Source organism: Helianthus annuus, chromosome 10, assembly GCF_002127325.2.
Source record: "Helianthus annuus cultivar XRQ/B chromosome 10, HanXRQr2.0-SUNRISE, whole genome shotgun sequence".
Lineage (NCBI taxonomy): Eukaryota > Viridiplantae > Streptophyta > Magnoliopsida > Asterales > Asteraceae > Helianthus > Helianthus annuus.
Genome location: NC_035442.2, coordinates 36,282,525 through 36,308,331, shown reverse-complemented (window position 1 = coordinate 36,308,331; position 25,807 = coordinate 36,282,525). Strand labels below are relative to the sequence as shown.

The window sequence follows — 25,807 nt, the reverse complement described above, 5'->3', positions numbered from 1 at the left end:
TCTTTAATACGTGGCTTACACTCCCAAATGGAATGGGTAGAAGAGAAGGTTTTGGCTTGTCATAGAGTGTCGGGAATCCAAGATCTTTTTGGTTTTATTTTTATTTATTTACAATCCTATTCGTTATGATTTATTTAGAACGTTTCATAGGAGAAATTACTTATTTCGGCATAGCATGCCTTTTTAAAATTCCATTTATATACAAGTTCACATACCTCACGGGAGAAATCACTCACACTCGGCCGAAGGTGTATTTTTAGTGAATCACTCGAGAGCGGCGTGGAACTTATCCCTACCATAGGATTGCCAAGCAATCAATCCCCCTCCTTTTTAACTTGTTACCTTTGTAAATATCAAGAGGACTTTTTGGGTAAAGGCTTGGGCTAAAGGTGGGTAGTTGGGTTAGTGGTTAGTAGAAAAGGCGAAAAGCGTAAAAAGCGTCGGTTTTCGTAAAACATTTTGTTTTAGTGACTTTTTATTCTTAATGAAGTATTTCTTCAAACAAACTTTTGTTTTAAGAGCTTTGTTTGTTTATTTCTAACTTCATCATTTTTTTTTAGTCACACGAAAACCGAGCTTGTTACTAAAATAAAGGGTAAAAATAAAAAGGGTTTTGGTGGGTGAAAGGGTTTTAGGGTAAAGAAATGTAAGGTTTAGGCTCAAAAGGGTTAAGTAGGGGGAGTTTTTGGGTAGGTGAAAAGAAAAATAAAAATAATGGTTTTAAAAGAAAAAGGGTTAGTCCTAATGCCTCCATCATTTACTTACTTGGTTTAAGTTGGTAAGGACCGAGAATGAATCGTCGTGGCAAGTTCTAGAGTCGTAAGAACCAAGCGGCTATTCACACAAGAAACGAAAAATGAGCATTTAGTCTAAAGATGTGTATTTCTATGCTCAATAAAGGCTCAAAACTCACTTTTTATGGGAATGGGTTTTTCTATGTGATCAAGTATATATAATCGAATTTTAACTAAGTTTGTCATGCTGTTTCATAATTTTCTTATGTTAGTTCTTTTTATCACGACGCTATCGGTTGTAAACTTGCAAAAATATAACATTATTAATCTTAGAATTCCCAACTTAAACTTTAGACAAGGAAAAAAATGAAAAAAAAAATTTTTGAAAAAAATTTGGGGTGATTAGCGGTTCCAATAGAGTTTTGTATAAGGCTTGTTATTTGGACTTACAAAATTTCAAGGTTTTAGCATCCCCCCCCCCCACACTTAAATTACACATTGTCCTCAATGTGTCCCAAAAATAAATTTTTAGGTTGATTGAATGTGTAACATGGTGTTTAAAAGCAAAAATTTATGTTACTGGCAGTTTGGACACGGCCCCGTGGGGACCGGGCACGGCCCCGTGTTCAGGTGCCAGTAAAGATAATTAAGAAAAAGAAACAGAAGCCTAGACACGGGGGGCGTGTCTGGTGAACACGGCCCGTGTCCAGTTACCTGAACTGGCCATTTTCTTGCAGGGGGTTCAGCACGGGGCCGTGTTGGCTAGGCACGGCCCGTGTTGAACCTACTGTAACGGAGAAATCGTCGACGTGTGGCCTTGTTCTTGTGCATGGGGCCATGTTTCTCATTTCCCTTATCATCCTTTACCACCATGAGTGTGTTTTATTTATTATGAACCATCCAAACCTTAAAACCATCGTTCCATTAAAACCATAGAGAGATCTTACATAGTCCTAAATTTATATTAAGCTAGATAAGAAAACAAAGAAGCATTAAACCATGGAGTTCTAGCCTACACGTTATTTTAATTAGCAAAATTTCCAAGAAGCTAGTAATCTTGGTTAGATATGGCCTTATAGAACTCCTTCTTCCGGGTGTGGTTTTCCTCATATGTCGGCGAGCCACTCCTCCACCTCCCTTGGAAGGAGAAAAGAGGGCTCATTAGCGTCAGTTTGAGGAGTTGCGATTTCCACCGGGATCTCTTGTTGGTGCTCCATGGGAGGTTCCGCCTGAAAGTCGTCCCACCCGGTAGGGTTGTTAACTCCGAGTGCCAGGTTCCAATCCTGTTGAGGGAGGATCGGTTCCATCGGGGGTGTTACAAGAATATTTAACCTCTGGTGCAAGAGGTTAATCTCTTGGAAGCTACTCTCGAGTCCCACCGTAAGATCGTTAATACGGTCGATTAAGACCTCCTCTACCGACGTCATTTCGTCGAGAGCCTCTCTTAATGCTATTACATAATGCACAAGTGTAGCTTCAATGGAGGGCCTCCTTCCTCTTCGATTGTCTGACGAATGCACGGAAGATGTTTCGCTGTTTTCACTCGACATTCTACGAAAAACAAACTAAAGATAGTTTATTTGCCGAAACAGTAGACCGGACACGGCCCCGTGCTCAATGAGCACGGCCCCGTGTTCATCTTTCTGCAGAGTTTTGGAGCAAGGAAACTTGAAGTTTTAAGTTATTTTCTGAACTTGTGAGGGCTTTTTAAACATTAGTAACTTAAAACAATGTTATACAACATATTTTTACTAAGATTCCTTGAACAAAACTCATCAATCCCTACCACAAAGCTTGAAAAATTCAAACTTTAATGGAGGTTCTTGGAGAAAAATGAAGAAGAAGGAAATGGTTAAGAGAGGAAAGGACAAGATGGGTTGTTGGAACCTTCTTTTAGAACTTACCTAGCATAGTTGAGAGAAGATTCCTTCAAATCTCTGTCCCAAGTTGGTCCAAATGTGCAGAATTCTTGGCTGCATTTATAGAAAACGACAGCATCCTGGACACGGCCCCGTGTTCAGTGGGCACGGCCCCGTGTGCAGATGGAATTCTGACACAGTTTGTCCGTATTCTGACGTAAGGATCAGAAGGGAATCTTTTGGTGGGCACGGGGGCGTGTTGGCTGGACACTACCCCGTCTCGAGAGACTGTTTTATGAAGTTTGTCTAATTTTTAAGGAATCTAATAGTATCGGGTGGCTCCTGACTGGTTGGAACAACCCCAAAGTGCCTAAGATACCTTAATTGTCCTAGACCAAGGCGAGAACGCAAGAGGTTGTCGGTGAGGGTAATTCCTATTTTCATTCTAGGTGGACAAGTCCAACCCTTTCCCGGGCTCTCGTTAAAGAAGGTGTATGCCGAATCGCTCAGGTCTATGTATGCATCGAACAAAGTCGATGGAGAGTCCTTCACCGCACAATCGGCACAGGGACGACTATCGTCCAAGTCTTCGCTAGGTATGAAGGTATTTTTGGGAGCAACGAGGTTGTCGGAATGCGATCCCAACATTTCTTCATGGTCATCGTCTTGGGGTGGATCAATAAAATCCTTCCTAAGCTCTTTTGACCGATTTAAAATTAGCTCTTCTAGTTGAAATAACTCGTCAAGGAGCATTTCCCCTAGAATATCTGGCTAGCCGCATTCGAGGGAGAGATAGTGATTATTTTTACTTTCGCCCCTCTTAAGGTTATAAGGAATCAGTGGGTCTATGTAGTGGGGCCTATAATTTAGAAAGTAACATTCTAATTCTTTATGTTCACCTCCACATAATTGACACCACGTACCATAAGAGTGCCGAAAATAAAAAGAATTACAATCACTCATGTTTATGTCAGAAATTACCAACCGCCAGGATCTAACGGTTCTGTTTTCAGCAAGTGAATCTTGGGCACGGGGGCGTGTTGAGTGAGCACGACCCCGTGTTCAGCTTACTGTCTGACTTAAAACAGGATTGCCAGTTTCAATTATTGAGCACGGGGGCGTGTTCAGCGGGCACGGCCCGTGCTGAGCTCTACAGAAGCTGAAAAACTAAGAAAATCCTAAAAAAATAAAAAGAAAAATAAAAATATGATTAGGCCGTTGATTCCTAACTTTCTTAAAATCCTTGTGTCCCCGGCAACGGCGCCAAAAACTTGATGCGTGCAAGTGTGTATATAATTTAGATGTATATTTAAGCCCTTTTTACACTTTTAGCCAAGTTTTAAATTTATAAAACACGATATTTACTAACACTAAACACACATATGGGCAAGTGCACCCATCGTGGACGTAGTATAGTGTTGGTAAGATACCGAGGTCGTCCAAGGACACAAGAGCTTTTAGTACCGGTTTATTCTCAACGTCTAACCAAATCAAAATGTTAGAAAAGATTTTTAAACTAAGAAAATAAAAACTAACTAAATGCTGAAAATAAAATAAAAATAAAAAACAGATAGACAAGATGAATCACTTGGATCCGACTCGTGTATTAGTATAACCTTTGATTATTTTCGCACTTTTGCACTTGTTTAAGAGATTATCTTAGTTATTGTAGTAGGCCCCTCTTTTGAAGGCGACGTTACCCTCAACCCAGTAGTATGAGTCAGCAAGGATACAATCCTAAAGGGTCGGATTATTGAAAGATAATGAATTAAGTTATTAATGCAAATTATGGTAGGCCCCTCTTTTGGAGGTGACGTTACCCTCGACTAAGTAGTCTGAGTCAGCAGGGATACAGTCCTAAATAGCCGGGTTATAGTATTAATAGTAGTTAACTTATGAGGGGGTCAAAGAGTTTGGATCCCCGCCATCCAATACATATGGGCATTTAAGGAGATCCTACTAAATTTGACCCAGGTCCCTTGCAGGACCTCTAAACGCTGAACAAGGGCAAGACCCTTACCAAACCGTTCCCTTAACCCCCGACCAAGTAGCCAACATACCTCCATATAGACCGTGGAGATATGAATGGTGAAAATCTTTTATTTTATATAGACAGTAAAATAATGCCAAGACACCACGGACAAACGATAAGGAAAGATCACCTTCAACATAAGCAACTAGTTATTAAAGTCATTAATACAAAACCAAATAAAAAGTGCAAAAGATTGAAAATAAAAAGTATTATACTAAACACTTGTCTTCACCAAGTGATGTAAGAGACTTAGGCAAACATGGCCTTGATTGTCAAGAACTCTTACGATCAATCTTGGATCCCGAGACGACTCACACACTCTATGATGGACAATGGATGATTGTGGTGGATGATGGTGTTGTGATGGTGGTGGGTGGTGGATGAGGTGTGAGAGAGGTGGTGTGCCAAGGATGAGTTGCAATGAAACCAAGCACTCCTATTTATAGGCTGAACAGAAGGCTGGGCACGGCCCCGTGTCCGCTGGACACGGCCCCGTGCCTGTCTGACACTCTCTCTCTTCATTAATTGTAATTCGCAATTACAATTAATGCGCCTGCTGTACTTTCGCCACGCCCCCGTGTTCACTGGGCACGACCCCGTGGTGGGCAATAGAAGCTTCTATAGGTTTGTCTTTTCTGTTGCTTCTTGGGCACGGCCCCGTGCTGGCTGAGCACGGGGCGTGTTCAGTCTTTTGCCTTCTCTATATTGCTTGGGAGGATGCTGTTGAGGGGTCGGGCAATCCACTTATGTTCCTTTTCTTGTATTTATGTTAGGTTTAGCTGTCTTTTTGCTTCTTTTGTGAATTTGAGCTCATTTAATCCTGAAAATACAAAAGGAAGACAAAAACACTCTTTTTCCAACATTAGTACTTAAAAAGGGTTAGTTTTATGCCTCATTTGATGTAATTTATATGTTGCATTTTACACACATCAGCATGTGAAACATTCTTTAGTAGGAGATTAAATATTTGTTTGTTATGATGACCCAATGTTCGGCTCCTGCTTGTTTCAATGCTGCCTTTGATTTCTGTCACCTGGTTTCTTATGAGCTTATCGATAAGTGGTACCACTTTCTCCAGGGTGTAATTAGAGTCGCCTAGGTACTGCTTCAAAAGGGCATGTTGACCCTCTGCCCTGTTCGTTGTATTTTGACCGAAGTTCAGATGTTGGTCGCTCCAGAACGAAACAAACCGGTCTCTATATGGTTGTAACCAGATTGAATCCAAATAGTTCATAATCTCTGTAATCAAAGTCAAGTGCAATTAAGATAAGTCAAATAAATACGATTATTAAACAAAAATTATATAAAACTTACCGTCGGTTTTTTTGCGTGGCAAGTTTGATCGTATTCGCTCGTACCAGTAGTTGTAGTCATGATCGGTCGTTGAGTTAATTAGCTCGCCCCACTTGTAAAGAAACCTCCTCCATTTATCCTCTGTTTTAAAGCTTTGCCTACAATGCTTGAAGATGTTTTGCTGTATGTGCCACCTACACAATGAATGTCTAGCCCTAGGAAACACGGTTGCACATGCGTTCATTAGGGCACGATCTCTATCGGTTACTATTACACGGGGTTCCATAACACTGTCTAATGAGTGTTTCAACCTCTGTAGAACCCATGTGAAGTTTTCCTATTTCTCGTTGCTTACGAACGCATGAGCAATGCAAAACGACATCAACGTGGATGTAACACCGATAATCTAGACTAGCGGCATTTTGTACCGATTCGTCTTGTAGGTGGCGTCTATAAGCAACACATGCGGGAAGGCGCGCCACAACATGTTCGACTCCGGGTGGATGAAGAAAACATGCTCGACCCGTTCGCCGTTTTGAGATGTTCTATGGTAAAAAACAAACCCAACCTTCTCCAACCGGTTGAAAAGTATCTGCATTGGAGTCTCGCCGACTTGTTCCATTCGACCCAATTTGGCCCGAGCGTTGTATATGGTGTTTCTTGTTGAGACATTATGGGGGTTCTGTTCTTTAATGGCAGCAAGAATGTCTCGTGGTTTTATGTTCTGATGCGTCATTTGCTCCACCGTCCTCTCTTCTGATGGAGTCAACCTCATTAGGGACGGATGACCCTCTGGGTACAGAAATGGTTCGTGGTTATGTTTAGCTTCCTCAACCCTTAGATCCCAATAACCTAACCTCTTTTTGTATGCCCCGATTAGTTGGAACTTGCAACCGGTTTTCCTGGTCCCGCTGCGTCTGACCGTGGCTGTTGATTTGTACTCGCCGGCACAATCGCACGTAAGCCAGATTTTTAACGGCTGACCGCTACCCTGTTTATCGTAGATGGTGCGTTTGGTGACGAGGGCGTAGCCATTTACGCGTCCAACGTCTCTACACCACTCTACCAATTCATCCATGATAGCGAATTCCTAACGAAAACACTTATATGTGTCAATTAATGATTAACCAATCGGTTTAGCTTTAGTATAAACGGGTTCGGGTCAGTTTCAGGTTGAACCTGCGAACCCGTTTAGGTTAACGGGTCAGGTTCGGGTCAACATGGTCGGGTTGGAGGGTTGACCCGTTACACATTTATACTATATATTAACATAGATTTCATAATTTAAATATGATATATATATATATATATATATATATATATTTGTGTTTTTTAAGTAAATTTTAACTTTAATATATTAATTTCAGAAAAAAATAAAAAAATTAGGGTTTAATGGGTCATGTTCGGTTCAACCCATGAAAGTTCGGGTCGTGTTCGGGTTCTTATGTATGGTACGATTTTCGGGTTCGGGTCGAGTTCGGGTTTGTGTAAAATTTTCAGGTTCAGGTCGGGTTGAACCCACCACCCGCGAACACGGCCCGTTGAGCAACCCTAATCTAAGGTTTTAATAAAAACAACATCAAACGTAAAAACACTAAAATAGTTAATGTACAACAAATAAACGTATAATTAAATGTTATACCTTCTTGTTTTGAAACTCACTACGTTCCTGGTCAGCATTTGGACCCTCCGGGGGTCCATCACTTATGGGAGGAGACTGAGAACTATCAGTCGGTGGTCCAAAACTAACAGGAGGGTCTTCAAAATTAACCGGGTGTTGCGATGGATAATAACCAGCATAATTAGGCTGAATTGCATCCAAACCCCAAGTATCCTGACCTGCATCAAACGCAAGAATGGGATCTAACTGATCATTCAGATCAAACATGCCCGCTTTGTTATCTTCATTGTTATCATAACTCCACTGATTCGCCTCGTTATCAGACACATTAAAAAGGTTACCCCAACCCGACATTATAGCGTAAATAATTTGAATACAGAGAAAAATAGAAGAAACGAATAGAAGTTGAATGAAAATGAATGAAATTAGTGTCGTTTATATAGAGAATTTTACGGAATATTGCATCGTTTCAAATGATTAACACGCGAATCGAGGAATCTAACGTCGAATCAAATAACTCGCACGAATATCGAGGAATCTAACGGCTAATCACATAACTCGCACGAGAATCGAGGAATATAACATCGAATCAGAGAATCTTACATCTACTCGCACGTGAATCGAGGAATAATACGTCGCGTCAAATAGTAATAAAACAATAAAATAAAGGAAATGAGCCGTATAGATATATACGACCCGTATAAAGTAGTCGTATAATATATATACGACCACAGCATCATCTTATTCTAACATGGTTGATACGGGCCGTATAATGTTATACGGCCCGTATCAACCATGTTAGAATAAGATGATACTATGTGGATTTATTAGGACCCTTTTAATATATAGGAGAATTTTATTTCCTTCCAACGACACACATAACATTAAAAAAAAAAAAACTGTCAGCTTTTTATTAGAAAAAAGTTTTTAAGTCTTACGGTAAAGTAACATATAATATTCTAACTTCAAACTAAGGGGCTGTTTGTTTAGCTTTTAATGAGACTCTTAATTGGTTCAGACTGTTTGTTTCACGAGTAGATGTCTGAATTGTTCAGACATTTGTCTCTGAACGGTTAACCATTATACAGGCTCTTAATGGTTCAGCACTTAATGGTTTAGACATCTTACTGGTTCAGCACTTAACCATTCAGATATTGCCAAACAACCCCTAAATCTTAGAAAGTAAAAAAAAATCAATTACAGGAAAACAATTAACTATGTTTAATTATTTAAATTATATTTGATTAATTTATATATATTTAAGTATCGGTAAGAATTTATATATATTTAAGTATCGGTAAGAATGTTAGTAGAGTCGAAGAGAAAATGAGTGTTGTTAGAGTATTTATGAAAATTTGATGGAACAACTAACTAGATGTATTTGTAGGTGCATTTAACACCTAGCATTGGTGATGGTGTTCGAACCTATGCATTGTTAATAAGGTAATATATCCATTGTTTTATTGTATCTTAGGGAGTGATTTGCCACAAATCAGAAACAAATTGTTTTATTGAACATCCGGGATGAAATTGTTTTTAAGAATAGAAATCTATCATCTCAAAGCAATAAGGTGATCGCTTTCGAGTTCTAAATAAATGGTTATGGGTAAAATGTTCGGTTAAAATCCAAATAATTCAATGATAAAGGGTTCACAGATCGAGTTATATCAAGTTCAAGTTCAACATGACAATGCAATTATGTAAATGTAATAGAAGGATGATAAGCATAATGTTCAATCTATTGAAATATTAAGTCACTAAAAAATAAAGTTAAACCAAAATGCAAACTGCAAACACGCTTTAATAATATAAAGAATCAGTCTCATATGTTATACAACATTAAGGTTACGTATTCAAACACAATCTGTCTAAAGATTACCATATAACACCTCACTCAAATTGTACCACAACAACAAACACATCAACTTCACATAAGTATGAAAAAAGATATCATTTTTCAACCCAAAACTATGAAAACCTTTTCAAATTCCATCAAGTGGTAACTAATTTACGAACTGTTATCGTTATGGTTAGGTCCTTGAGGCTCATCCTCTTGAACCGTGGGTGTAAGGCCAGAACTAGCTTGTAACAACGGTTGTGAACCGGAGCTTGCTTGTGGCTCGGAAATTAAGCTTGTAAGACCATGTTGTTTCATATACGTCTCGAGTGGTTGATTTGCTGCTTGAAGAAGACTCATCATGCTTACATGGGTTGTATTTGATGCATGAGGATCTATGTTTAAGTCTAGTTGTGCTTTGCCGGATGAGGACATCGACTGTTTGACTTCCGTCTCCTTGTTGGTGGGACTGGGACCCAGTTTGAGTTGGCTTTTCTCTGCTATTTCGGCTTCACGTTCTGATTGGCGTTGTTGCTTGCGTAGCATTAGGGTTTTGAATCGGCGTTTGACCGTCATGCAGACGGTGCATGTACAGTTGGGCTTGTGCTTGCCTTTGCCACTTGGTGGTTGACTGCAGACTATGCATGAGCAGCCCGGGCGGTGCCTTGGGTGCTTGGTGGTGGTTGCAACCGATGGTTCGGTTTCATTGGGCCCACTTGGTCCCTGGTCTGGTTTATGGCTCATTGAATTCCTCCACTTGTGATGTTCTGAATTATGCACAACAAATAAGCTGCTCAAGTTCTCATGTTTCATAAGACGAACAAGCTAACAAATAATGAGAGGAGTAAAATGCCATTTTCGTCCCTGAGGTTTGGTCAGTTTTGCGACTTTTGTCCAAAGGTTTGTTTTTTCGCATCTGAATCCATAAGGTTTGAAATCTTGCCATTTTCATCCGGCTCGTCAACTCCATCCATTTTTCTCCGTTAAGTCACGGGTATTTCCGTCTTTTGTTAACTCAAAGAGAAATTCCGTCTTTTCACTTTATGTACAAACATTTAGCATAATATACAAGTTAACAAAAGAGACGAAAATACCCTTAAGTTAACAAAAAAGACGAAAATACCCTTAAGTTAACAAAAAAAACGAAAATACCCCTGCCTTAACGAAGAAAAATAGATGGAGTTAACGTGCCGGATGAAAATGGCAAGATTTCAAACCTTTTGGATCCAAATGTGGAAAAACAAACCTTCGGACGAAAGTCGCAAAACTGGCAAACCTCAGGGACGAAAACGGCATTTTACTCTAATGAAAGCATCATACCTTTCATCATTCCAAGAAGCTGCTCGAGTTCTCTAGGGTTTAGTTCATCTGGTGCAAGACAAGAAGACCTAATAATAGCAATTCATTAGCAGCTAAATGATAACAATTCGTTACACAAACACAATTATCATATAAACATTGAATTTTACAATAAAACGGAGAAAAAAATAATAACCTGCTTCCATCCCATATATTTTCTTGGCATGTCCATTTCGCCGGAAGAAGAAAATCAACGGGTAACCTTCGCCATTTCGAACAGTTATCACATTGGGCCCACTGTTCTTGCTCCCTGAAACACCACTTTTGTTTTAGGGTTTATTGAGTGAGATTCATCTCCGCGCGTAATGTTCTTTTCGTTTATTCAGTGAAACATGCTGGTGTAAGTAACCATTCTTATTGTATTTACTATGACATGAGTAAATATATAATAATTTACATAGTATTAGCTTGCAACTTTTTTATGCATAATGCTGTTGTACCTGGTGCTTAGGGTGTTTTTAAAAAAATGATTTTTTTTTACTTTTAACCCAAAAGTTTTCATCTTTCGCAATTTAACCTTACGACTTTTTACTTTAAACTTTGGCCTCCTATACTTTTCATCTTTCGCAAATTTTCGTTTTATGTTTCGTTCTAAATTTTGCAAGTTAACACGGCGCAATGTGCTGTGTGGTTCAACGTTTTTACATTCCGCTTTACGTTTCGTTCTAAATTTGCGAGTTAGCACTGCGCAATGTGCGCGTGTGGTTCAACATTTCAACGTCTATTTTTCCCGTTTGGCATATTCGTCGCAACGCACGGGTACTAGATTGACTTAGTTATTCTTTTCTATGATTTACCTTTAGGTCTAATTTCTTCGCATTAACACGCCACAACTTCAGTGTTGGTGGCCGCTGGCGGTGGTATGGCATTGGTGCTATTTGGCACGGGTTTACGTCCCCGCCGCAACGAGGGGGGGGGGGGGTAATACTAATTTTAGTTGTTTAGATAGGTTATATATGATATTGTGATATTTATAAGGATATATAATGCAATGATTTAATGGTTCTTACCCAGATAACCGAACAGTGAATATACTCCCCTTTCCAAAAACAGGAGGTTCCTAAAAAAGAAGACGTAAATGAACGATTTTATGCATATAATATTGAAATTGGATATATTAAAACAGATATCACTTACTTCATATTCTTCAAACTCATGATCTTCAATGGTGACAGTACTTGGGTTCATAGTGGGCGGGTTTAGCATATCCTGTAACTCTTCCCATGTATATTTAAGATCAAGAGCGTCTTGATTTTCCATAAGTAATCTTTTACTTTTTGACCCGATATTTCGACTTTGTTTTTTGTCCGGTTGGAATGACGAATCTGCCCTTGACTTGGCATCACCGATAGGCAAGTTCATGTTCCTTGATAATATATTTAGATGCGAATCCGTGTTTCTCTTCAGCGATTGAAGAAGATTAGAGTAATCATTCATATTTGAAAGATTCTCAATAGCACCGTTATGCATTGCAGATATACGAGAATCCTGTTTATATTTATATTCAGATGATTACATATTGCAAAATACTCCTAGGTAGATCACCATTCAATTAGCGTAAATTACACAAATGATGGCAGATATTACGAAAGTCGAAAACAGTCCCGGCTTGTCGTTTATTGCAAAAATGGTCATTGTGATATGGATTTTTAGCAGTTTGGTCCCTTTCCCCTTAAACTTAACAGCCCAGCTATAAATTTGAAAAAATGACAGTTTTACCCTTTTGAAACTCAGTCACTTAGTCCGAAAAAGTTTGTACTTAGTTTTTAGAGTAAAATGCCATTTCCGTACCTGATGTTTGGCTGGCTTTGCGACTTTCGTCCAAAGGTTTTTTTTTTTTTTTTTTTTTTTTGCATTTGGATCCAAAAGGTTTGAAATCTTGCCATTTTCATCCGACTCATTAACTCCATCCATTTTCTCGTTACGTCAGGGGAATTTTCACCTTTTTGTTAACTTTAAGGGCAATTCGGTCTTTTGAACATTTGTACATTATGCTAAATGCTTGTACAAAAAATGAAAAAGACCGAATTGCCTGTTAAGTTAACAAAAAAAGGCGAAAATACCCCTGACGTAACAAAGAAAAATGGATGGATTAATGAGCCGGATGAAATGGCAAGATTACAAACCTTTTGGATCCATATGCGGAAAAACAAACCTTTGGACGAAAGTCGCAAAACTGCCCAAACCTCAGGGACGAAAATGGCATTTTACACCAATTTCTAATATTGCCTTTATAATTCTTTCCATTGCGTTGTTTATATATTTGGTACCTCTTTAAGAAGAACCAGTTTCAAAAGGGTAGAATGGTCATTTTGAAACCTAACAGCTAGGCAGTATAGTCTAACAGGCAAGGGAGGGAGTTGTCAAAAAATTTTATACAAGAGTAATTGTTTTTGACTTTTCATAATCAATGAATCATAGGGACTGTTTTCCTACTTTCCGCCATACAACAGGAACCTTTTTTTGTAATTTACTCTAGAATATATTATCTATAAGTACAATAGCACATTACCTGAACAGAAGTACTAACTGAGGCTTTTCGGGAACCCATAAGAAGCTTTCCTTCAGGTTCCATACGGCTGAATGTCACTGGAAATGTAATAAAAAAATCAAATAAAACTTTACAAGGTTATATCGGTATTTTATGGACATTAGAGTATAGAATCAGTACCAGTATCTCCGGCTTTCAACTGCATAGATTGTATGCATGGAGTGACACCTTCTAGAACATACATTCGGCTGTTATTATTTGGCCAAAATCTGAACTGAAATAACCATTCTTTGCCTTTAACGTCTTGAATCCTTAACGGGAGTCCTTCAGGTTGCGAAATTGGTGGAAAATATGCCTGCATAGTAGTCAAACATTACTATAGGACTCACTATGGGTTTGATAACAGGATGGGAATGGGTATGGATTTCTAAATCCAACCCTTTAGGTGGGTGTGAAGGAAATGTCATTTTCGTCCCCGAGGTTTGGCCAGTTTTGCGACTTTCGTCCAAAGGTTTGTTTTTTCGCATCTGAATCCAAAAGGTTTGAAAATCTTGCCATTTTCATCCGGCTCATTAACTCCATCCATTTTTTTCCCGTTAAGTGAAAAAAATGCCGAATTGCCCTTTAAGTGAATACTTGTACATCATGCTAAATGCTTGTATATAAAGTGAAAAAGACCGAATTGCCCCTTTAAGTTAATAGAAAAGAGGGAAATACCCCTGACTTAATGGAGAAAAATGGATGGAGCCAGATGAAAATACAAGATTTCAAACCTTTTGGATCCAGATGCGAAAAAACAAACCTTTGGACGAAAGTCGCAAAACTGACCAAACCTCAGGGATGAAAATGGCATTTTACTCTTCTATGGATATCAAACCATGCTGAAACATTATAAAACCCATGCCCTCAAAAACCAAACACCTCCTAAAGTTTCAACAAGTTATTGGTGTAAGCTTACTTCAGCACATGCTTTCGGGAGAACCAAACGACCGATTCGACCCGCATCGCTGGCACTCAGAACTTTCTCAAAAAGTGGAACAATGGTGGCATTTGAGCTTAGAGAATCAAAATTAAGGAAATCGTGACGTTGTGATTTGTAGACTATAGCGTAAGGTAGAAGTTTGGCGGGTCGCGCAGGCTTGGTAAAGTGTCAGAACGTGTACATGTAATACGGGTCAAGTCGGGTTGGGGTGACCCACGCGACACGTTTTTTGGGTCCATTTACACATAAGATTATAAAAAACTATCTTGCTAAATTAATAATCTAACTTTACTAAATCAAATCTATTTAGAGCATTCTCATCCAAACCATCAAAATATGTGAGGGGTAGTTTTTATATTATAAAAGGTATAAAAAATGGTTGTGAGTGGAGGAGAGAGAAAATGTTACTGTTCATCTGTATATTTGGGGGGGACACTGTTCACCCAGTATAATTTTTTTAATATATATTGAAAGTGGTTGTGAGTGAAGGAGAGAGAAAAATGTAATGATAATATTATTTAATTGAAAAGGAGAGAGAAAAAGTATTTGTTTTTAGTGAAAATATATTGATATAGGAGTTGTTTTTTAGTGGAATGTATGTATAATTTGATGGATTGGATGAGAATGCTCTTAGAGGTATAAACTATTTGAAAAATGGTCAGAACCGGAACTTTTCACAAAAAAAGGATACTCTCCAGATATCTGCTGCAACTCTTGTTCGGTAATTCTGGGCCAATAACGAGGAAGCAGCTGATTTTTGACCCGCCCCTCAACAGGTGGGCGGGCCACCCGTATCGGTGAACCCATACTAGAATTCGCATCAAACCCTTGTGGGAAAACTGATTTCGGCACTTTGGGCAAAATATGATGAGCCCAAGGCCCGTGTTGCAACGAAGAATACGGTTTGCTCGATTCCCTATCTTCAACAGGGTAAAAAGCCGGTTTTTGTGAAGAAGAAGAAGCCAAGCCTATAGTTAATTCTGTTTGCACATCTTTAACCCCTGTATCGTAAATTGATATTGACGTCGATGTAGTTTGAATTTCTTCGTGTTTCATGTGAGATGTGGATGCATCGTCATCGTAACCAGTGGCATCACATGATTGTTTAAACATTTTTATTGATGAACGGATTTCTTCGACGCTATTTTCTACTGAAATCCCGCATTCTTCAGGCTTATCTTCACTTGTACTCTGTATGTAATATGACAAATATAAATATTTGAAACTTTTAGCATATGTTTTTAGTAATAGAGTTTATGTAACTTGATCTTACAGGGTCATGTTTAAAACTATTTGAGCAGCTGACACAATTTACACCACCGTTTTCAAGTAGTTCGATGAAAGCACTAGAAGCAATGCATCCACAATGGAGTCGCTGAATCAGCAGAAAATATTAAAACATAAATATAGGGGTTTTGTTTAAAACAAAAAGAGTCAAATGCCATTTTCGTCTCTGAGGTTTAGCCACTTTTGCGACTTTCGTCCAAAGGTTTGTTTTTACGCATCTAGGTCAAAAAGGTTTAAAATCTTGCCAGTTTCATCCAACTCGTTAACTCCATCCATTTTTTCTCCGTTAAATGAGGGGCATTTCCGTCTATAAAAAATGTCTAAGAAAACGAAAATACCCCTGACCTAACGTTAAAAATGAATGGAGTTAACGAGTTGGATGAGAATGGCAAGATTTCAAACCTCTTGGATCCAGATGCAGGAAAACAAACCTTTGGACGAAAGTCGCAAAAGTAGCCAAACCTCATGAACGAAAATGGCATTTTTACTCTTTAATGAATCAAATGTACAATGACTAAAACGGGACATAAGTGAAAGTACATCAGCATTTTATGCAACGAAACCTAGTTTAAATTATTAGTATGTACATGTTTACCTTCCCACAAGAAGTGCACTCCCTCCAACCAGTGTCTTCTAGGTGGAACAATTCACAGAATGCTAGTTGTTCATAAGCAGTACTGAAACATTACAGAACTTTAAGTGTTACGATGTTACTCAAAACTTTCAGCAAAGATATATGCAAACCCTATAACAGATAAAAAGAAGATAGACTGTGCCTAAAACGGTATCTGCCAAACAAATCTATAATCAGATTTATTAGGTTGTTCTTTCAGTTTATAAAATTTTAAAGCAACTATGCATTATAGCTTTACTCAAAACACTTGTATGTTAAAGTCAAGGATAACCTCCACATGATTGAATTCATAATTAAAAGAAAAAAAATATTATGCAGAAATCATGCAGGCTGCAAAACCCCATCCCAAAACTAACCTAGTCATATCTTTTAAGCAGTTAATGCGGTAAAAAATCGGATATCGGTCAAGGACGATATTTGAGATATTCGTAATCACGATGGGATATCGGTAATTTTAAATTTTTAATATCCTGCAGAATTTATATATATAGCAATATAACACTAACAATTCAGTATACTCTCCTACCATTGACAAAATAACCTTTTACAACTTGCATAACACAAACAATTTAGCAAGTATGAACTGATTAAGACTTAAAACACTAACAATTAACAATTAAGACTTAAAACACTAATAGCAGCAATAAGAAGAAAGAAGAATGGTAGAACAAAGAAAAAAAGTACTGATAATCGGTGAGATATCGGTCCAATATCGGTCAATATCCCCAATAATACTGGTACCGATATTCTGACCAATATTTTGCACCGATATCTCACCAGAGAACTGATAACCGATACATCGGTGATATATCGCGATATTAACTACATAGCATATTTTATTCTGGTACAAGGTACAGAGCATACCAACTTATCATACTTCTTTAAACAAATCGATAACTATCTATCTAAATTAAATGGAATATCATAGCTTAAGTATGTTTATCCAATATTCAAAAGCAATAACTAAAACAACTAACACCTTGAATCATTCATATATCAAAATGCAAAAGAATGTAACAGTGTGATAATAAAATTAGGGAAATGAATGATATCAAGTAACTGCAACCCTAACAAAACTATCAAATCATAAACCGAAGAGATCTGGTGTAATTACCCGCACTTAACACAAAGTTTAGCAAAATCACCAGATCGCAAAGGCCAACCTTTTTTAAAACCATCTGTATCCGCTGCTAACAAAGCTCCGCACAACTCATTCATGCATATTCTATTCTCCATCAAAACCCTAATCCCAATTAATTCAAATCCAATTTAACAGGAGAGAACCTTTAACTAACAAAAATCAACCAATTAACCTAACAAACCACTCAAATTCACAAAAATTAAACTAATTCCAGACCTAATTCATCTGAAACAATGAATTCGTAAGCATATGATGTTGTGACGTAATAGAAACTTACTGTGTTGGTGTTGTGAAGTCAAAACAAACGGTTGAAGTGGTGGAGGGTGATTGTAGGTGGCCGGAGACGGTGGTGGTTAGTTGCCGGCGGTTGGAAGCGTTAGGCAAGGTGGAGAAAGTGCATGCTTAAAGAGAAAGAGAGAGAGAGAGAGAGAGAGAGAGAGAGAGAGAGAGTTGCATGCACGATGATGATGCTTTACGGTACAGCAAAAGAAGCCGGCTTTAATCAAGATTTTGTGAGATAAGTTGATGTTTGTTTGTGCGCAGGGTTATGTCATCATCTACCCACTACTTGAACTAATTTGGGGGGTTTTAATCAAGGTTAACATTACTCTTGTGTTGAAATTTGCATCACTTGTTTTACTTTAATTTTTGGAAGGTTTTTTTTTTATTATTTTTTTTATTTTAGTATAGGTTGGTTGTTAGTGGTATAGACCAAAAGGATATTGATACAGTTTTATATTGATGAAATCATACAAATGAATATTGATACTGGTTCTGATGATATGCATATCTTGATTAGTATTGGTTTTGTTTGTTACAGTACCGATTGATAACTATAAAAAATGAATAATAATATTAGTCGGTGCCGATTTGTTTGGTCGGTATCATTGGGTTTGTTACGGTACCGGTTCTTTGTATATTTACGATACCAAAAAGTAATTATTTTGAACACAACTCCGTTTTCAGTAAGGTTTATATTGTTGAGAAAAAAATAGATTGCATATTAGTTTTTTTTAAGTTAATGAATGCAAGTTTTAGGGGAAAATAAAATTGATGAAAATTAAACGGGTTAAAATTTTATTATTTATAGTATAAGGGGTGAAATTAAAATTTTGAAAGTTATAATGATAACTAAAGTGTTACTCTTTATCGAAATACAAACGTCGCATGGATAATTTCAAGATTACTAAATTTTAATGTGATAAAAGGATAAATGGAAAAGTAATTGATGATTGTTGGGCTGTTAGGATCGTCACATCATTTGAGAAGACCGATTAGAGGAGAAGATCCTACAAATGGGGTTTAGACCTCTTTTATATAGGTTGCTAAGGTGTTTATGGGTCACTATATATATCTGTTCTAACCCGTTATACTTTGCAATTTTTTAAAAAAGTCCAGGAAATCATGTAAAGATTACATTCAAATTCGAAGAAAGACATGGTTACGTAAAGGAATGAAAAATTCTTAAAATGACGAAAATTCTGTCTTGAAACACCCAATAAGCAAAGATTTGATAGACTGACACATATGTCTATCATATAAGGCTTGAGGGTGTGGTTGGAGCCCCCTAGAGGCTTTATCAGGCCACGTCAGCGTCACCTAGGATTCACCTCAGCCATGGAGCCCCCTTTAATTTGCATTGTGTGGATAGAGTCACTATTAAACAAAATTTAAAAAAAAAAATCATTGGTTTAAAACTTGTGAGCCCCACCTGAACCCTTAAATTCTGGCGTTACCATGGTGGCGAAGTGTGTATAGCGCCCCCCTCTTAAAATGGAGGGTGTGGTGATGGAGCCCTATGGGGCGCTATAGGTGCTGAGTTGGCGGGGGTGGCGCCCCCACACCCTCCAGCCTAAAAGGTTCACTACAAAATCGATGGAGCAATGCATAGGGATGTGTATACGTGTGTTTGCTTCTTTTTTTTGTGTGATGCGTGATTGTGTTTACATCCAGCGTTGAAAATCGCAAAAACCAGTAAGACTTTTAATACAAGGCGTATGAATATATATTTTATATGTGGAGATCCTCCTCAAAGACAACCACGAATTAAGGAGTACGATCAAACATCTATTGTTAAACCTAGGATTCAAATCAGAGTCATGCCACCTAACCCAACCACATCCGAGCTAAATCACACCTCTACTAGCACTTGATAAATAATATTACTTAGCCCACTTGTGTTACATATAAGTCCACAAGACCATCATCATCTTCCTTACAAATGAAGCAAACCATGGCCACCAACAATTAAAGCTTTGGTTTGTCTTACACTTGCACCATTTAGTATTCATATAATTAATCTAGTGGTTGAGTATGTACATCTTAATAATGATGTTAGCTTGCGATATATATATAAACCTTTGGCAATTGGAATGCTGTAAAAGAATTATAAAAAAAGAATGTAAGTAAACTTGCATTGATGATAATTGATAAGTGTCTTCCTAATATGGATTGAGAGGAATCATACCCATCCAATTTTGTATACTCAATCAACATTCGTACATGCTATTCTATATATAAACCTCGTCTTTGACCTCCTTGAAAATTTTGCGCTTGTTTTTGTTGTGAGAATACTCGAATTTCATTTAAATAGTTAATAGACATATAATAAAAGGTGAGAGGAATCAAACCAATATCTGTGGTGGCAAAAAATGAACAAGTTAGAATTATTTGCTTTGGCTAAGGCCACATGACAAGAAAAGTTGTTTATAACATAATTCACGACTATTTATGTTTGTAGTTTGTACATAAAGTTGTTTATAACATAATTCACGACTATTTATGTTTGTAGTTTGTACCCTATGTACAAAAGTCAGAGCAGTATGTTTATTGTTGGAGATGAAGTCACTCGTTGGGATAGCACTAGGGTTTTCTATGTTTCTTTCAGGGAAAGAAACGAGATAGGGTTAAATGTTTGCTAATCCAAATGTTGTCTCTTGTTTTGTGAAATGGAAGTCCGGGAATGAAACGAGATAGGGTAAGTGCTTGCTAACCAAACTAAGAGAATGTTGTCTCTTGTTTTGTGAAATAGAAGGAAGTGTAGAGTTCTCATCTATTCTCACTTTATCGTGTTAAAAAGAATCAACTTATTTTCCTAACAACTTTCATAACTAAGGAGCTAAGGACGTAAGGTTGGGTGTGGTCTAGGGAAGACAACTCCCTAACACCATACGAGAATAATTAGGTGCCTCGCAGCTCGCTCGAAAATAGCTTGAAGAAAGCCCGGCTCGAAATTGGCTCGGTTGTTAACGAGCTCGGCTCAGCTTGGCTAGGTTTGTAAACGAGCCAAGCTCGAGCCTGGTCTGGCTCGGCTCGTGAGCTGGCTCGATAAGGTTTACATTCTTCATTTTTTTTGTCACACTTCGTTTAGAAAACAAAAACTAAGGGAGTATTTCCCCTATAAAAGAAGATAAAGACAATGTACGAAGTGAATTAACTATTTATACTTGCATATTTAGCCATATGGTTAAATTAAATGACAAGTATGGCCCTTAGTCTATGAAGAAATTCATTTTTAAGGGTTTTTTAAGTAGTAAATTTTGCGGTTTTTGTTAGTTCGAGCTAGATCGAGTCGAGCCGAACTAGCTCGAATTCTAATCGAGTCGAGCTCGAGCCTCAAATCTCAGCTCGATTTGAAATTCGAGCTCGAGCCGAGCCAGCTCGAATCGAGTTCAAGCGAGCTCGAGCTGGGTCTAGCCCGGCTCGAGTCGGCTCGTTTATAGCCCTATAATTAGGTTTTTGTTGGTCAGTATAATCAGGGCTGGCTCAAGCCTAAGTATTTTGAGCCTTGGGTTTTACGCCTCCAAATGAATAAGGTCTCCAACTTAAAAAAATAATATATAGACTTTTGGGCTGAATTGAACTTATCTTTACACATACAAAAATTATATAAAAATAAAAAAAAAAAGAAAAATTAACTTTGCCAACAACAAATCTTTTAGTTTATTTTGCTGGTCCCAAGCCCGGGTAAATGAGGGTTTTTATCAAATAGTTTTTTTTTTTTTTTTTTTGGAAAAGGCCTCGAGTTTTTAGTTTGCATTAGGCCACCAAAATGATTGAACCTGCCCTGAGTATAACCCATTTAATAGACATGTCGTTTAGGTTCACATGTATAACCCGTTTAACAAACATGTCATGTTTTGGTTTGCCTTGTTTAACCCATTTTACATTCGTGTAGTATTTACGTTATTTAAAATTAGACAAGTCAACCCATTTAAAATTTTTTACAATGTTTATCAAAAAGATATAAACCTGATTCAACTCGCTGACCCGTTTACAACCTTATTATAAACTTGTTTACAATTTCATTTATAGCCCCTTCGACCTTTTTAGATAAGGTTCCATGGTTTTGATAGTATTTGGTTTGGTTGATGTCTTTTCAAACTTGTTTAGAATCCCTTTGACCTTTTTTTAGATAAGGTTACATGGTTTTGATAGTATCTAGTTTAGTTGATGTCTTTTCCCCTCTAGTATAACATTAGCACATCCCTAGTCATAAAGTCACTTGTGAGGCGTTATGCGACACGTGTCATGTCACGTCACATGGGGACTTTATGAGGCATTATATCACTAGAGCCCGTAGTCATAAAGCTCATACCCATCATTACCAAATTATTAATTTTCAATTTTATTAATTAATTATAAAAAACCTTGCTTTTTTTGTGATTGGTCAAAATTTTGAAAAGAACCTCCATAACGCCGCGAAATGCATGGCGCCTCCTCCCTTTTTTTGCCCCATAACGCCGCCCGTCACGGTGTGCGGGACGCTATGGGGCGTTATGGCCTAAAAAAACCCACTTTTGACGCCCCACTACAGGTAGACTTAGAATTTTTTATCCATGTATAAGATTAGTATAGCTAAAAGAAAGGTTTTTGTTTCCTCATCTTACATAAATTTCAATTCATTCTCCTTCACTCGGTTATGCCATTTTGTGTTGAAAACCTGAAAACAAGGACGGGAGATCTATCAAATGTAATAATGAGTTACTAGCCTAAGATCCCGCGACTTTCGCGGGTGGCTTAACACAAACATATAATATCTAACGGCATTGAAGCCCATGTAGATCATCATTTTTTCTTCTAGGCCTTTCCAAACTTAGGCTTCACGTCTAAGGGTTAAAATAGGTGTCAAACAGACAATATACGACCCTAACCGGTACAAACCCAAAACCCAACAGAGTGATCACTTCCCTCACCAAAAGCCTGTTACATACCAGCGAACCTTTAATAGATCAACGAAAGGTCACTGTTTTCATCTTTTGATTGACATCAAGTTTATATAAACTTCAAATCTAAATTATTATTTAAATTCATATAGTCTAAGATCCCGCGAGTTTCACGGGTGGCTTAACACAAACATATAATATCTATTAACATTGAGATGAACTTTGTAATGAAAAAACTTTTCAATATAAATCTATTGATTTAATTTCTTCTCCATTCTCATTCAACTCCTCATTTTCCGTTCAGAGTCTTCCAACTCAAAATATAGTGGCATTGACGTAGTACCTATAGCATGTAGATGTAGATGGCATAATAATGTATAAAAAAATTGATACCTATGAGTAAACAGTAAAATAATTTATACTTAAATTTGATAGCTTGTTAATATTTATAAGAATAAGGGGATAGATATTATAATAGATTCTAAACTTCAAGTTAGCTGTTGTTTTCAATTTGAGAATTATGAAGAATGAGCTTTATAGTGTCCTGTAGAAGCCAATGATACTTATATTTTATCTTATCAATATATAAGCTAGTTAGTTTAGTTGTAAAATCGAATAGCCACTATGTGAGAAAGAAAGCAAGTATAATAGTTTTATTATGGTACTCCATGTAAGAAACAAAGTGCATCATATAAGGATAAAAGACAAATATATTACCTTGTTAGCACACAGTCCCCGCACCAGCTAGCATGGAAATACTCCATCCTGACCCTAGACAAAAAGAAGTCAAGTATATGAAGAGAGTTACATACATTGGTAGCTCAACAATACGTTTTATAGAGATTATGGTAACTAAAAAAAGAAAAGAACACCTCAGGAGACGAATTAGTTGACTTTGGGGTAAGCCATCTTGTTCCAGCAGTACTTGAGAATGAACGGGTTGAGCTGGTGAAGCGGGAGAATCCTCCCCAGCCGCAGCCTCCTTTAGACTCTCCTCCGATGCAGGCATTACTATCAATATCATCATTCCTATGGTGATCAACCTCCAACGATGAACCATCCATATCCGTTATTCACCGATTCTAAACCGCTATTCCTTAAATCAGTAAAATAAAGCAAAGTAAGTGTATCATGAACACACCTTTGAAAGAGGAATTGAAAACCCTAAGATTAAACAAAGAATCGACTGGGAGTTCTCAATGAGTATGTGCGACGTCCCTTTTTAGGGCTTCCAAGATGGATGAGGGAATGAGCTGGAAAACCCGATGACCTTATCATTTATGCACTTCCAAAGTTTTATAATTAACCAAACACTTATAAAACCAAGCTTTTATATAATTCTCCAACTTTTATTTACTTGCAAATCTCATAACAGTTTCAAGAGCTTAAATATTTACTTGGAAATCTCTTAACATTTTCGAGAGCTTAAGGAGGGTTTTTTTTTAATCCAAGTATAGATTAAATTTAGGAATAATGGAATTTAATAATCCCAACTTTCACCAGTTGGCCAACAACGGACCCAACTTCAAAAATAACCACTGACGGTCCCAACTTTTGACATTTTGTAAAACAATGGACCCTTGCTGGGAGAGTAGGAGAGGGTGGTCCCAACTTAAAACATTGGACCACTGGCAGTCACCACTAACATCCCTTGGACGGTGTTAGCAAGGGTCCAATGTTTTACAAAATGTCAAAAGTTGGGACCGTCAGTGGCTATTTTTGAAGTTGGGTCCGTTGCCGGCCAACTGATGAAAGTTGGGATTATTAAATTCCATTATTCCTTAAATTTACCTTATTCAATCCCAGGCTTTTACAAAATGCACCACAAATTCCAGAGATTTTGAAAATAAGAACTACCAGATATATTTACCTGATCCCGCGGCTTCGGTACTCTCGTCAATGCCATCCCATGTATACATGTTTATCAAAATAGAAAGAAACAAAGTAATAATCAGTCATAAAAATTACATTTATAAAGATGAGCTCAACCTTCTTAGAGTCTAAAGATCACTTGTTATGAGGGAAATAATCAAAACGGAATATATCGTAGTCAAGCCTTACAAACTTAGAAGCGCTAATAATTTTCTGGGACACTAAATTTGCATAAGTTTTCAATTTGGAAAGCAAAACTTTGACCCGTCTTTTTTATCCAATAATACTTTATAATAGAAAAACAACGCGTTCATTATGATAACACACACAATGTCAACCCTTATAGCAGCTCTTTGACCTTTCTTTTTTATCCACTAAATTTGTATTAAGGACAGCTTGAACCACCCGACAAAATCAATGAACTTGCTACGTAGCAGAGGTTGATGTTTTGAATGATACTCTAGGCTGATCGTCACACTCATGTTCAAGTTTTTTGAGCGTTCACATCCCACCCTCTATACATAATTACATATTTTATCTCAAAATTTTAGAGAATAATATAAAGAAACGATATAGCATTTCCGATGCCAGCCACCACAGTCATTAACGACCACAAACCTTTGTTAACCACCTTCTTCAACAATAACCACAATTACACTTCATTGCCACCTACCACAACCCCTCCGCACATCCATCTTTCATCACATCATAGTATCATACCAATCCATGAGCCCCCACCTCCACTCATTATCACCCTTCAAAGGTTGAAGCAGAAACCAAAATTTGATTCAAAGTTTGAAAAAGGAAGTCAAAGCTAATAGATTAGGTTTGTTTTCTAACTTGTTCCATATCGTACTCAAGAAGACAAATGGTAAGAGGAATCAATGTGATAATTGAAAAAAAGGCTACTACCATGGAAAACCAATGCTAACTAAGTTGTATCTGAACTTATTAACACTTAAGAAGAAATACACAAAGTAAGATAAAAGAATCAACAAAATTCAAATGAAACTTTACCTTTCTTTTAATGGAAACATACGTGCTAAGAACAGGTTTGAAAAATGATTCTAATCTGTCAGAGAGAGTGACACATCAAAAATTAGAAATTCAGAGAAAAAATTAGTTGAATAAATGATTTAGTTGCTTTCTTACCAGTTCTGTGCAAACTTGTTATTGAAAGCTTTTATTCTCTACTACCTAAATTTAGAATCCATAACCAGTTTATATACATAAACTACTTTTATCAGCTTTTTCCATCCAAGAAAATAAAACAAATCCTCCATTCGGATAATGGAACAACATAGCATATTAATATGTTATATAATTTTTATAAAATATGATTTAGATGAATTTAAAATACACTTTCGATGACTTTCATCCAGATCGACTCGTTTACATTTTAGGCTATTTTAGTTTATTTTACCAGCTTGACCCGCTAGAAGTGCTAGAAGTATAACATAACAACACATTCATAAGTGAGTGGGTCAACATAACTACCTA

The 25,807-nt window shown here is 37.3% G+C and overlaps 1 protein-coding gene across 3 annotated transcripts; it reads right to left on the bottom strand.

Annotated features, from left to right (window-relative positions):
• Positions 1-9,322: 9,322 nt before the first annotated feature.
• LOC110884512 (B3 domain-containing protein Os07g0679700) lies at positions 9,323-17,828 on the bottom strand. Of its 3 annotated transcripts, none has more exons than XM_022132230.2 (13): positions 17,548-17,828; positions 17,244-17,372; positions 16,091-16,172; positions 15,482-15,583; positions 14,900-15,399; positions 14,185-14,281; positions 13,407-13,581; positions 13,248-13,324; positions 11,873-12,223; positions 11,746-11,795; positions 10,872-10,985; positions 10,697-10,764; positions 9,323-10,143 (listed from the first exon to the last, which is right to left on the bottom strand). In XM_022132230.2, the coding sequence occupies exons 2-13, from the start codon at positions 17,363-17,365 to the stop codon at positions 9,548-9,550; spliced, it is 2,334 nt and encodes a 777-aa protein (XP_021987922.1). In that variant the 5' UTR covers positions 17,366-17,372; positions 17,548-17,828; the 3' UTR covers positions 9,323-9,547. The 3 variants fall into 3 exon arrangements, with proteins under 3 accessions (XP_021987922.1, XP_021987923.1, XP_035834848.1); XM_022132231.2 differs by having other exon boundaries at positions 17,244-17,354; XM_035978955.1 differs by having other exon boundaries at positions 17,293-17,372; positions 17,548-17,811.
• Positions 17,829-25,807: the final 7,979 nt, after the last annotated feature.